This window comes from Cyprinodon tularosa, unplaced genomic scaffold, assembly GCF_016077235.1.
Source record: "Cyprinodon tularosa strain WSP-4 unplaced genomic scaffold, ASM1607723v1 ctg560, whole genome shotgun sequence".
Classification (NCBI taxonomy): Eukaryota; Metazoa; Chordata; class Actinopteri; order Cyprinodontiformes; family Cyprinodontidae; genus Cyprinodon; species Cyprinodon tularosa.
This window is the reverse complement of record NW_024039297.1, coordinates 222,886-236,444: the sequence shown is the minus strand read 5'-3', so window position 1 is coordinate 236,444 and position 13,559 is coordinate 222,886. Positions and strand designations below refer to the sequence as shown.

At 39.3% G+C, this 13,559-nt stretch overlaps 1 protein-coding gene across 1 annotated transcript; it reads left to right on the top strand.

Moving 5' to 3' along the window:
* Positions 1–1,404: 1,404 nt before the first annotated feature.
* ube2m (ubiquitin conjugating enzyme E2 M) lies at positions 1,405–10,313 on the top strand. The gene is made up of 6 exons (XM_038305666.1): positions 1,405–1,703; positions 3,386–3,480; positions 4,438–4,476; positions 7,205–7,308; positions 9,320–9,383; positions 9,572–10,313. Exons 1-6 carry the CDS (start codon positions 1,589–1,591, stop codon positions 9,710–9,712), a joined length of 558 nt encoding a protein of 185 aa, XP_038161594.1. The 5' UTR covers positions 1,405–1,588; the 3' UTR covers positions 9,713–10,313.
* The last annotated feature ends 3,246 nt before the right edge of the window (positions 10,314–13,559 follow it).

Genomic DNA, 13,559 nt, shown 5'->3' with positions numbered 1-13,559 from the left:
GCAAAAAATAACTTTCTGACCATTTCTTCTTATGTAATCTTTTACTACCGTTGGCCAAGTTTTATAAATGTAAAACCATTATGATTTAAACCATCATGTATTTTATTTTTTTAAAGGAAGTAAAAACTTATTTTTCCACATTGTCCTCCTCCAATAACAAAAAGGCTGTTAAACCTTTATGCTGTAAATTCAAAGTATGTATTTAACCCCCTTGCATGCTTCTATGCGTAGCTTTACTTAATCAGTATCACTATTTTTACTTTTATTCAGTTATTTTTTATTTATTATTATTATTTTTGTTCAAAACCCTGGCGATTATTCACTGGAAACTCATTTTGTTTTGTATTTTAAAGAACTTTCTAATAAATTTTATTAAAAAAAAATTAAAACCCTTAAAACGGTTTGCATAAAAAATGTATTTGACAATAATAAAATAAGGACAAAACATCTGGAAATGTATGAATAATGTAATGTTTAACGTTATATACAAGTAAATAAAAAACACAACAATCCACTACACTAATTTAACTGAATTAAAATGATCATATAAAACTGATAATTATTGTCATTGATTTTATTCCACACTAATTAAAAAAATTACTTCCATAATGAACTGTTATTGGGTCGCTCTGCTGATACTCTGATGAAACTTTGGTATTAACCTTTCAAAGGTCAACATAAAGCCAAATAAATGCAAAGTAGAGCTAATAAAATAACATAGATTGCAATACGATGAGTTGTACAATTAATCTACACCTTATATAGTCAACGTATGTTTTCTTCTGATTAACTCTGAAGTGGAATTTTCATCTGAGAATGGAAAAAAAACCTCAAATTAACAAAGATTGATCAGCAGGATTCACTATTTGTCACACTTGGTCGCCAGACCTAATGCTGTTATACGATGAAATATATTTTTTTTCAAAATGTTAAGTGCTAAAAGAAGATGTTTGCAAAAATTGGTTCTACATATATTTGTGTTTACTAATACAGAAACAATCAGGGATGCAAAAATAATCATATTTCAAATGCATGGAAACCATATTGTATAAGAAGGTTGTGGTTGGTAAGGAAACTTGGAGTTTGATAATCTGTTCATTTCATTCGTCTTGGAAATATTATCTGAGTTTGCGTTTTTAAAGGAGCGCGATATAACCACAAGAAAATATTAAATAATTTATCTCCTTTTACCCTCGATTCTTATGAAAATGGGAAGGACATGTTTAGATAAAGCCTCTAATAATGATGACAAAACCTATCAAAATCCCTAAATGAATAATTTGTCGTTTAATTATGGCCAAAGTGCGGCTCTCCTCCGCCTCAGAAAACTTTTCCACCTGATGTTTTACCTTACCAATATGGCGGCCGAGCTGACGCGTCACATCAGCGTTGATGGCTCCTCCCTACCCGGCCTCTGCGCAGCTAACAGGCTAAGCTGGCTCGACTTGCAGCTTCTCTCTGCTTGCTTAGTTAGTTTGAGGCGCACCGGCTCCATCCTCACCACGGTGCTGTTCACACCGACCTGACTGAAGGTTCACGCCCGACACAGGGACACCGAGTTCGGACATCAGCTTACAAACAGTTGAAGATGATTAAGCTCTTCTCCCTGAAGCAGCAGAAGAAAGACGAGGAATCTGCTGGAGGAAACAGAGCCGGAGCCGGGGGGAAGAAAGCCAGCGCGGCCCAGCTCCGAATACAGAAAGGTGGGTCAGCTCCCCCCCAGGGAGGCCCCTGCTGAGCCGCTTCATAGCGGCCTCTCCTCCCCGGTCACCTAACAGCAAACACGGGATGAAAGCAGCAGCTCTAAGGGGGAGATCAGTGATTCCAGGCCGGCTGTTGTTACCCAACCAGGCTAACCGTTAGCTTAACCACAACCCGGAGCTAACAGCGGCTAGCTCCTTCTGCCATAGTGGAAAAACAAACTGAGACGGAGCTAAAATGTTAATATTCAGTCACAAGTGTGATTAAAACCAGTTAACCAGCTACAACCAGAGCTCTTAACAAGTTAACCCTCTTTATTCAGATGTTTTAACTAGTTAACCAACTATAATCACATGATTTAACCAGTTTACCTGCTCTACTCACTGTTTTTAACAGTAATCATATAAAATCAGAGGCTAAAACTGTTAGCCTGCTGTAATCAGATTCTTTAACCAGATAACCTGCTATAATCAGAGGGTTTAACTAGTTAACCTACTGTAATCAGATGGTTTAAGTAGCTAACCTATTATATTCAGAGGTTTAAGTAGCTAACCTGTTATATTCAGAGGGTTTAACTAGTTAACCTACTGTAATCAGATGGTTTAAGTAGCTAACCTGTTATATTCAGAGGTTTAAGTAGCTAACCTGTTATATTCAGAGGGTTTAACTAGTTAACCTACTGTAATCATAGGGTTTAAGTAGCTAACGTGTTATATTCAGAGGGTTTAACTAGTTAACCTACTGTAATCAGAGGGTTTAACTAGCTAACCTGTTATATTCAGAGGGTTTAACTAGTTAACCTACTGTAATCAGAGGGTTTAAGTAGTTAACCTGTTATATTCAGAGGGTTAACCTACTGTAATCAGAGGGTTTAAGTAGTTAACCTGTTATATTCAGAGGGTTTAACTAGTTAACCTGCTGTAATCAGAGGGTTTAAGTAGTTAACCTGTTATATTCAGAGGGTTTAACTAGTTAACCTGCTGTAATCAGAGGGTTTAACTAGTTAACCTGCTGTAATCAGAGGGTTTAAGTAGTTAACCTGTTATATTCAGAGGGTTTAAGTAGTTAACCTGTTATATTTAAAGGGTTTAACTAGTTCACCTACTGTAATCAGAGGGCTTAACTAGTTAACCTGCTGTAATCAGAGGGTTTAAGTAGCTAACCTGTTATATTCAGAGGGTTTAACTAGTTAATCTACTGTAATCAGAAGGTTTACGTAGTTAACCTGTTATATTCAGAGGGTCTAACTAGTTAACCTGTTATATTTAAAGGGTTTAACTAGTTAACCTACTGTAATCAGAGGGCTTAACTAGTTAACCTCTTATATTCAGAGGGCTAAACTGGGTAACCTGCTGTAATCAGATGGTTTAAGTAGCTAACCTGTTATATTCAAAGGGTTTAACTAGTTAACCTGTTATATTCAGAGGGTTTAGCTGGTTAACCTATTGTAGTCACAGGGTTTAACTAGTTAACCTGCTGTAATCTGTAGAGTTCAAAGCTGAAATTGTCGAAGTTTTTGGGTTCAGTTGAATTTTCCGGAAGTGGTTCCTGAAAACATCTCAGCTGATGCAGACCTTCCACGCCTCCTTTAACACCTTTAACCAATGCTGTTACCATGGTGATCTCTGTGTTGCTAACCTCTCTGTGGTCCGTTGATGATGATGATGATGTGTTTTTCTGGCAGACATCAATGAGTTAAACTTGCCAAAGACGTGTGAAATCAGCTTCCCAGATGACGACGACCTCCTCAACTTTAGACTCATCATCTCACCAGACGAGGTGAGCTGAGTTCAGGAAGCCCCCACCTGCAGATTCTCAGTTACATTTAGGAAACTTTAAAAAAGAGCTAAAGTGTTTTGGTGTTTTTTTACAGTTTGAATCCCTCAGTTTGAATTTTTTGGTGAATCTGTTGTTTATTCAGTGAACCCAGAACTGAACTTACTGGATAAGAAGAAAGAGATCATAAATCAAACTGACTTATTTCAAATGTAGTTTGTATAAAAACAGAAAGTTTGTTTTTACCACCAAAGTTTTCATGGTTTATATTTCAGCTCTATATATTTAAACATTAGTTGTTGTTTTTTTTTTTTCAAATGTATTAAAGTTTTCGATGTTTTATACTCTGAGATAACATCAACAAAAACAAACAATAAGAAATAAAAGTCAGTAAATAAAAAGATAAAAAAAAAAAAAAGAAATGTTCTAAATTACCCATGAGCCTTTGCTCAGAAACCGGCAGAGAGCAGAGAGGAGTCGTCCGGTGAAGAGCTGATCAGCACACCTGAGTGAGCTCAGGTGTGCTGATCAGCTCTCTCTGCAGAATCTACATCTACCGTCTCTACCTGCTCATCCTGCAAAGCATCCGCTGGTTTCTCTTACAAACTCTCAACATTTAATCTGACTGGAGGATCTGGTTGATCTGGATCTATGAAGAGACAACATGATGCAAATCGGCGCATAGAGATAAACCGATTAGATTCTCAGGGCTGTGGGGTGAATTGTTTTTTCTCTGATCAGCAGCTGCAAACGTTTTTTCTCATTGATTCTTGGGAAACATTTTCCAGCGTTTCAATGACTAGAGGAGACGATCAAACTAAAAGCTAGTTTATTTTTAAACATTAATATCCCACTCGTATTTTTAATATGAAAGTTAATAAAGATGAATGGGGAAAAGTCTGAGTTTAGATTTAGAACCTGAATCTCTGAGCTCAGATTAAAGGCTTTTGTCTCTTTCAGGGTTTTTACAAAGGAGGAAAGTTCGTCTTCAGCTTTAAGGTAAATAAAGCTCTTTGAATCGTCTGTATGCTGAATAAACCTGCTTTTACCTAAATAAGATCTAAAAAAATAATGTTAAAGTTTTTATTTTCTGGGCTTCATTCCAGAAAGTGAAGCTTTTTTTGATCAAGGTCTTTTTATTTTCTTTTTTTTCTTTATATACACCACACATACACATACACATCAGAAAAACAAAACAAGAAGGAAAAAAGAAAGAAAGAAAAAAAAAAAAAAAGACGAAATATATACAACAACAAAAAACCCTCCCAACCCACCCCTCCTATACCAGATCTACTACCCCAACAAGAGTACACCTTTTAATCATACATCAACCGAAACAGAACACAGGTTTGCACACACAGAACCAATATTTGACCTTTACACAAAGTTATCTGCCGACATATTCCCAACATAAGATATAAATGGCTGCCAAATGTCAAAGAATTTGTTTACAGATCCCCTAACAGTATATCTGATCTTCTCCAAATGAATGTAAGACATAACTTCTCTTAACCAATGTCCATAACTTGGAGGATGTGGATCCTTCCATCGAAGAAGAATGAGTCTTCTCGCCAGTAGAGAGCAGAATGCTAACACAGTCCTCTGATGTTTGCTGAAGGAGGTCTCTGCTGGAGCCACCCCAAAGAGAGAGATGAGAGGTGATGGACAGACAGTTTGTCCAAATATTCCTGAAAAAGTGTCAAAAATGCCTTGCCAATATCTGTGTAACTTTGGACAAGACCAGAATGTGTGTAAAAGTGTGGCTGGAGATTGTTTACAACGGTCACACGTCGGATCTAAGTCCCTTTTGAATTTGCACAATCTGTCCTTGGACCAGTGTAAACGATGTACTACCTTGAATTGAACTATAACATGTTTCAGACAAATTGAGGACAAATAGATATTTTGAATAATTTTTTGCCAAACTGTATCTGATATGGACTCCTCCAAGTCCGTCTCCCACTTGACCCTCAAGGAATCTAAATTGGTATCATTAAATGAGCTGAGCAGAGAATAGACTCTACTCATAGAGCGTCTTGTTACAGACTTGCACATCAAAACCTCATCAATAAGAGAAGTTGGTGGATGTAGAGGAAAACATCCAGAGTTTGACATTACAAAATGTCTCAATTGTAAATACCTGAAAAACTGTGACTTGTGAATGTCAAATTTCTGTGTGAGCTGTTCGAATGAGGCAAACTTATTGTCTATATAAAGATCATTTAAAGAAGCTATTCCCTTTAAACTCCAGGCATAAAAAACAGAATCCATTAGTGAAGGAGCAAACATGTGATTGTTTGATACTGGAGCGGATATTAATAAATCCGTACTTTTAAACATCCTCCTGCACTGATTCCAGATTTTTATTGTGTGAGTTATAACCGGATTAGAAGTATAAGTTGAGATTGGTTGATTAAATGGTAACCGGGAGCAGAGTAAAGCAGATAGAGAGCTAGCCGTAACTGAATGCCTCTCTAAAGTCACCCAAGTGGGAGCAGGGTTGTCCTCTCTCAACCAGTACAGTAAGGCTCTAATATTAGCCGCCCAGTAATAATATAGAAAATTAGGGAGTGACAGGCCACCAAGACCATGGGGTAGCTGTAGCATCTTACAGCCTATCCGCGGGTGCTTCTTATTCCAAATAAATGACGACAACTCACTATTTAAATTTGTAAAAAATGTCTTGGTGAGAAACACTGGCACGCTCTGAAATAGATAAAGTAATTTAGGAAGTATTACCATTTTGATTATATTGATTCTACCTCCCAAGGATAGAGGCAGAGATGCCCATGTAGAGATGTCTTTCCTAAGGTTCACCAGGAGAGGCAGATAATTTGCTGTATAAAGATCTTTGTGACTGTGAGTAATCCAAATACCAAGGTATTTAAATTTAGCAGGGCTAATTTTGAAAGGGACTGGACCCATATGCTGCACTTCCATTGGAGTCACAGGCATCAATTCACTTTTTTGAAGGTTAACCTTATAGCCAGAAATGTTTCCAAACTTTTGGAGTAAAATAAGTAACTCAGGAATACTGGATAAGGGATCTGAGATATAAAGAAGTGTATCATCAGCATATAGGGAGACTTTATGTTCAGTGCCAAACCGATTAATACCTTTAATTTTGGGGCTGTTTCGCAAAGCCACTGCAAGTGGTTCAATTGCAATTGCAAATAAAAGTGGCGAAAGTGGGCATCCCTGCCTCGTCCCACGTTTCAACTCAAAGTAACTGGATAGATTACTGTTAGTGCGTACTGCTGCCATTGGCAAGGTATATATCAACTTCACCCATGAAATAAATTTAGGCCCGAAGTTAAACATCACCAAGGTCTTAAATAGATAGTCCCATTCCACCCGGTCAAACGCTTTCTCAGCGTCCAGCGAGATTAAAATTTCATTACAATTGTGACCGGGCGGGGCGGAAGTATACAACACATTAAATAGCCGCCTGATATTAAAAAAGGATTGACGATTTTTAATAAAACCAGTCTGGTCAGGTGAAACAATTGTAGGGATAATCTGTTCAACTCGTTTTGCCAACATCTTTGTAAGAATTTTAACATCAGTGTTTAATAACGATATTGGGCGGTATGAACTGCAACTCAAGGAAAGAAAGTGAAGCTTATATGGGTTCTTTGATGATTTTTCTGTGAGTCTTTGTGAACGGAGGGTGGAGCAGCTGCAGCTCCTGAAGGAGCCGATGTCTAACAGAGTCTCTGTGTTCCAGGTAGGACAGGGTTACCCCCACGACCCCCCAAAGGTAAAGTGTGAGACCATGGTCTATCACCCCAACATCGACCTGGAGGGAAACGTCTGCCTAAACATTCTACGGTGAGTCCCCAGCTTCAGCTTTTTTTCAATCTGAACAGGTTTCCGCAGGTCATTAATCATAGAAAGTCATTAAATTATTTTTTAAATAAGCATTAAAATTCATTAAATGTGATTATTGAATAAAGCATATAAAATGCTTTATTTAAAAAAAAGTTAATAAAAGCAATTTGATCGTATATATCCGATATAACTGGTTCTGTGTGTTTGCGCAGCTCTGCTTCCGATTGATCGTAAAGTTCTATGTTAGGAAAAGAAGCTCAAAATGCTAATTTCGACAAAATCAAGGGATTCAGGACATGGCTGCAGCCTGTCGACAGAACAGATGACAAAGGATTTTGCAGTGTTTTATTTATTTATATATATATATATATATAAGGGATGCACGATATTGGGATTTTTGGGCGATATCCGATATTTTAAACCTCATGTAGCCGATAACCGATATCGATACCGATGTTAAAGCTGGACAAAAATAAGTAGTCATTGAAAATAGCAGTTTTGTTATCCATTTCTGACACTTTGCAAAATAATATACTCAAATATATTTTCATATGCTGATATCAAATAGATTTTTAAAAACGCGGTATCAATCTATTTTACTTTCAAAATCTCGTGAAATTTCATCGTTCTGTTACAAACTCTCGTGATATTTTGCAAATTCTTGTGAGATTTTGTTAGTAAAATAGATCGATACCGCGTCAATATATCAACATATAAAAATATGGCAACATTTGGTGAATTTTCAGGGGATTTCGTAGCATAACGATGACATATAGCAATATTTCATTAGTAAAAGAGATTGATATGGTGTTTTTAAATGGCAATATATCAGCAGATGAAGATATTGGGATATTTTAATGTATCAATATTTTTTCCCTCGTCTTTAGAAGTTTTTAAGTCTGTAAAAAAAGAAGTTTTTGAGGAAGAAGAAGAAGTAGAATTTTTTATTTTTTTTTTTAGACTTTAGAAACTCAGAAGCTGATCAAATATCGGGTTAAATATCGGTGGGGTGGCCGATGTCCGATATTCAGTTTTGAGGCCGATACCGATAGGGGGCCGATTATATCCTGCATCTCTAATAAATAAATATATATATATATATATATGAGAGAGTCATGGGTACTTGTTGATGGCATTAAATTTATTTCTAAGAGCATTAAAAGGCATTAAATTTGAGTCCCTCATTCCTGTAGAAACCCTGTTTTCCCAACAGAATCACAGATGAGTTTCATAAATGTGAAAATAATGTAAATAAAATGTTTTGATATACAGTGATTATTATTTTAATCAGAGAATGATCCAGAAATCTATAAATATTAGAAAAGGATGCAAACCCCCACCATTAGTATCGCCACCATGACAGATGATCCATATTTTCCTTATTTGTCAAACCGTTTCCAAAGTATAACTTCACATTGTGACGGTTTTACAAGGTTCATTATTTAACTTTTAGTTATTTTAAGTGGGTTTATGTCACTATTTTAGGTCTTCCAGTCAGATCTCCCTCCTGACAGGTAGGATAAATATATATATATATATATATATATATATATATATATATATATATATATATATATATATATATTTTAAACCAGTCACACAAGGACCGTACACTTCAGGGTGTTCACCCTTACAAATAATGAACAACAAATTTTCACTAATAGACCAACAAAAACATTAGGCATCATAGTTCTTGTGTTTCAGTACCTGCGTTTAAAATATTGTCAGAAAGTTATATTTGGTTCGTTTCTTTTTGCATTTATTTAAAGCAGTTTTTCTTTTCCTGAAGTATTTCTAAACTCTTCTGTATCAAAGCTTTGCTCCAGATGTGGCTGGTTTTAACAAACCGCTGCAGAGAAACAGGAGAAGTGGCTGAAAAAGAAGAATCTCTGCTTCTAATCTAGATCATCTCTATATAGAACAGATGCTTGGGTCTCAGTTATGTTCTGCTCTTCATGCGTCTGAGCAGAGGTTCCCGTCTAACTAACTGTCTCTTGGCTCTCGTCCACAGAGAGGACTGGAAGCCCGTTCTGACAATAAACTCCATCATCTACGGTCTACAGTATCTATTTCTAGTAAGTCTATGTTGTCTGTCTTTAAACCTGCAGACCCAGAGAGGCTCCAGTCTGGGTCACACTGCCTGCTTCCTCTCTAACCCGTCCACGGGACCGGCCCAGTCTGGTTCATTATTGTAATCAGACTGAAACCTGTCCATCTGTCCTGCTGGACGATCTAATCCATGTCCCCCCTCCTCCCCCCCCAGGAGCCAAACCCAGAGGACCCGTTGAACAAGGAGGCAGCAGAGGTCCTGCAGACGAACCGGCGGCTCTTCGAGCAGAACGTCCACCGCTCTCTGAGGGGCGGCTACGTCGGCGCCACCTACTTTGAGAGATGTCTGAAGTAGCGGGTCGTCCCCCCGTCCTCCAGGCTCCTCCCACATCTCCCCCCTCCGCCTCACCTCTCCTCCTCCCCCCTCCAGCTCCTCTTGGATTTCGCTCGTCGACTGAAGCGGGAGCCGCAGCGACGGAAAGCAGCACGGCGCCGCATGCTTTACCGTTTTAACGCAACAGAAGAAGCTCCGCCTCTCCTCTCATCCTCACCCCTCTCTCTCCTCCTCCTGCATTTCTCTCTCACTTCTCACTTCAGCCATTTGCACGCCAATGGGGGGGGGGGACGCCGACCAACAGCTCATCTGACCGGACTCTGCTGATGAGGAGGAGGAGGAGGATGAAGATGGAGGACTATGGATGGACAGGTGTTTGTGGATGTTGCCCTGGTCAACGTCACAGCGCTGATGATGATGATGATGATGCTCACCAGATTGTTTTCCTGTTTTTATTATGATGCGTGTGGCGAAGCGCTGACATCACACGGCTGATCAGAAGGACCCGCCCCTCCCTGTCACCGCCTTCATTCATTGGTTACAGATCAGAGCAGAAGCAGCAAACTCCAAACAGCAGCCCTACGGTGGGGCGGGGCTTCCCACCGGATCGGACCGGTTCTATTGGACGACCCGTCCAGAACCGTGTCAGCGAGGTTCCGAAGGGGCGGGGGCCAAGAACCCAGCAGCTGTTTTTGCACAAAGTTTAAAGGAACGGCGATTTTCTTAGCGTTTCTGCAGAAAGTGGGCGGAGCCTTTCCCTTTTAACCTGTGGAAGGTTAAAAGGGAACTTCTGCGGGAAGTCTAAGGGGCGGGGGGGCGGCGGTTCAAACATGGAGCCGACGCCCCTACATTTATTTTCTAAAATATTTTTAGTTTTTAAGCTTGAAGACCTCACAGCGCCCCCTACAGGACAGCAGAGGGAGGCTGCTATCGGCGCAAAGCCTGGGGGGCTGTTTTAGGAGGGGTGGGGGGGTAGAGGAGTGGGGCTGTTATGGTGGGAGGGCGGGGCTCATTGGAGGAAACATGCCTTAAAATATGGAGCTGTTCATCAGTGTGGGCGGGGCTTAATCCTTCAGGTCGTCTGTTTGGAGTTTGCTGCCGAATCAGTCCCATTAAAAACGCTGGAGGGCGGGGCATAAAATGATGTGGGTGGGGTCATAGCTTAATGGGGGGGGGGGGTTATCAATGGGCGGGGTTTGTGTGGGTGGGTGGGGTTTTTGATTTTCATTTTAGGGTGTGGTCAGGGGGGAGGGGCTTAAAATGTTATGATTCTATTGTGTATATGGAAACCCCAGCTGTTCACTTTGACTGCAATATGATTTATGTTAAATAAAATATGAAATTGAACAACGCAGTGATGTCAGTTCTCACCCGCCGGGCGTGAGTCTCGCCCGCCAAGCGTGAGGTTCACCCATACGGGTGAGACTCGCCCATCTCAGTCTCTTCACACGCTCTCACTCCATAGCCACATATTTTCATACTAAAAAAAATGACGGAAATTAAATCTCGACTCCATTCCACTTATTTATAACTAAAAACCCTATGCTGAAAAAAATCGACATGCCGCGTTAATTCCAGTCCATGTTTTTGCTCCAGCCCACCTATTATCTGCACCAGATACTGGAAAAAGGCCTGGATTTCTGAGCAGTTATGAGGTATATTATTAGAAATGTTATCTTATCTGGAATAAGATGATTGAGTTTGTAAATTAAGATTTTAAGCAATCTAGCACTTGAGTAAATCCGAACAAAACACACAACAGCTAGATTAAGTTATCAATGTGGAGACTGAGTGTAGAATCACATCAAATGCTTTGTTTTCTCTATACCTAGTGAGCTTTTTTTTTATTATGGATGTAATTTCAGGAGGCGGGGGGGGGACATGTCCCCTGCACGTTTTCAAACATCTATTTTGCCCCCACCCCCCCAGCATTTTTTACTGTCCAAAAACAACGTTACGCTCCTGTACACCGACATTCGTCGAGCACTAGGACCAAGCGGAAAACCGCAGCACAAAATAGTTTAGTCCATGTTTTGTTTACAAGTTAGATAATTATTTCCCAGTCTAGTTGAATAATCTCCCGTTGGATTTTAGGATTAAATAAAGCAACAGAAATATCTAAATTCTTGTGTGTCATATACAGAACCATTGCATTTTATTTTTCCAAAGATCAGCCTTCTACACACAGAGAGGAGGTGCAGAACAGCTCAGTGATCCTGGATTCAGAGGAGACAGGGATGTTCTTATTTTATTATTATTCATTTATCCTTATTATGGTCCAATAAATATGTTTGAAAACTTAATTTCTATCACATTTTCCAAATTAATCATCCAGAGAAGTTCTGTCTCCTGTCATGGAGAGTTTTTATAGAATCTACAGCCTCCTAGAACATCTGACTTATTTAGCTTTTTGATCAATTGTAAAAAAAAAAAAAAAAAATCTAATAACATGAATTAATTAAAATTTTGGCAGCCCCGACGACGAGAACTGATTTGATCTTCGTTAACGTTTTTGATCTTCCTGGTTTTAATAACCGGCTAGAAACATTAAAATATCTTTTCACTAAAGTCACTTCTTTGCTCATTAAGTGGATTTTGAATATTTGTTTCTCCAATTCTATTCAGTTTATTTCTATAGCTCCAATTCACATCATGTCATCTCAGGTTACATTCCAGTTCACCAGATCATCCAGTCAGATTGATACAAAGTTTTCTATCTAAGGAAAACCAGCTGATTGCATCGACTCATTGACTCTTCAGCAATCCCTCACACTAAGCATGCTTGTAGGGACAGTGGAGAGGAAAAACTCCCTTTGAACAGGAAGAAACCTCCAGCAGAACCAGGCTCAGTGTGAGCGGCCATCTGCTGAGGCCCACTGGGGTTCAAGGAGACAGAAGCAGACATAGAAAAAGAAGCTGTAAAATAATTTGTTCCAATCCATTTTTTGATTGTTTTCCATCATATTTTTAACCCAAAACTGCGCAGCAGCTTTCCCTTTGGCTGCGCTGTTAGCAGTTTGTGTTCTCGCTCTGGGGTTCAGTTCAAGAAGCAGGTTTAACAAACTTAAGACTTAAATCCTCAAATGAATTGATGTATCCTGAAACCACGTGGTTTTCAGTTTATTAAAGTTGCTATGAGTTAATTTTATTAACTTTATGTCCACTTAGAGTAAATCATATTTAAATGTCAAATCATTCTGGCTTAAACAAGTATATAAGTGTACTTTTTATCAGATCATATTGTCCCAAAACTTAGGATTTTAATACGATAGAAATTTTCAACATTTTCTGTCTCAAAATCTGTGTTTTTTCTCATTATCTTCTGCAGGCCAGTTAGTTCTACGTCAGCCTGAACACCTAAATTCAGCCAATCATATATCAACGGTCATCTGTCAATCAAATGTTTTCGGTCATAGCATCTTGATTCATGTGTCACAGCTAATATATGCAATGGTTGAAACCAGAATCCTTTCCTTTCCCATTGAGTTGCGTCCCAGTGTTCACGGGGATGGACGTCTGTGTCTTCGGCAGGCGTAGAGCTAACAGAACTGGCAGCGTTGCGAGGCAAGGGCTCAAACATGTACGGCTGGAAGCCTTCTACACCAAACCAAGCTTCTGCCGCCCTGGCGTCCTCTTCCACAACATCTTCGTCCCCGCTTTCCTCCTCTAAATAAAAAATGGATGATGGAGGAGACTCATCCACGACCTCCGACACTAAACTCTCCTCCTCTTGCATGTTTCTGCTGTCCATTGGTTCCTTGACAGCTTCGTTTCTAAGTCACCAATTTAGTGCTACTTGGTCCCAATGGAATTTCCCATTGGGAACCTGCTAGCACTCAGTTGCTAACTGGTTAGCAAGATGCTTCCC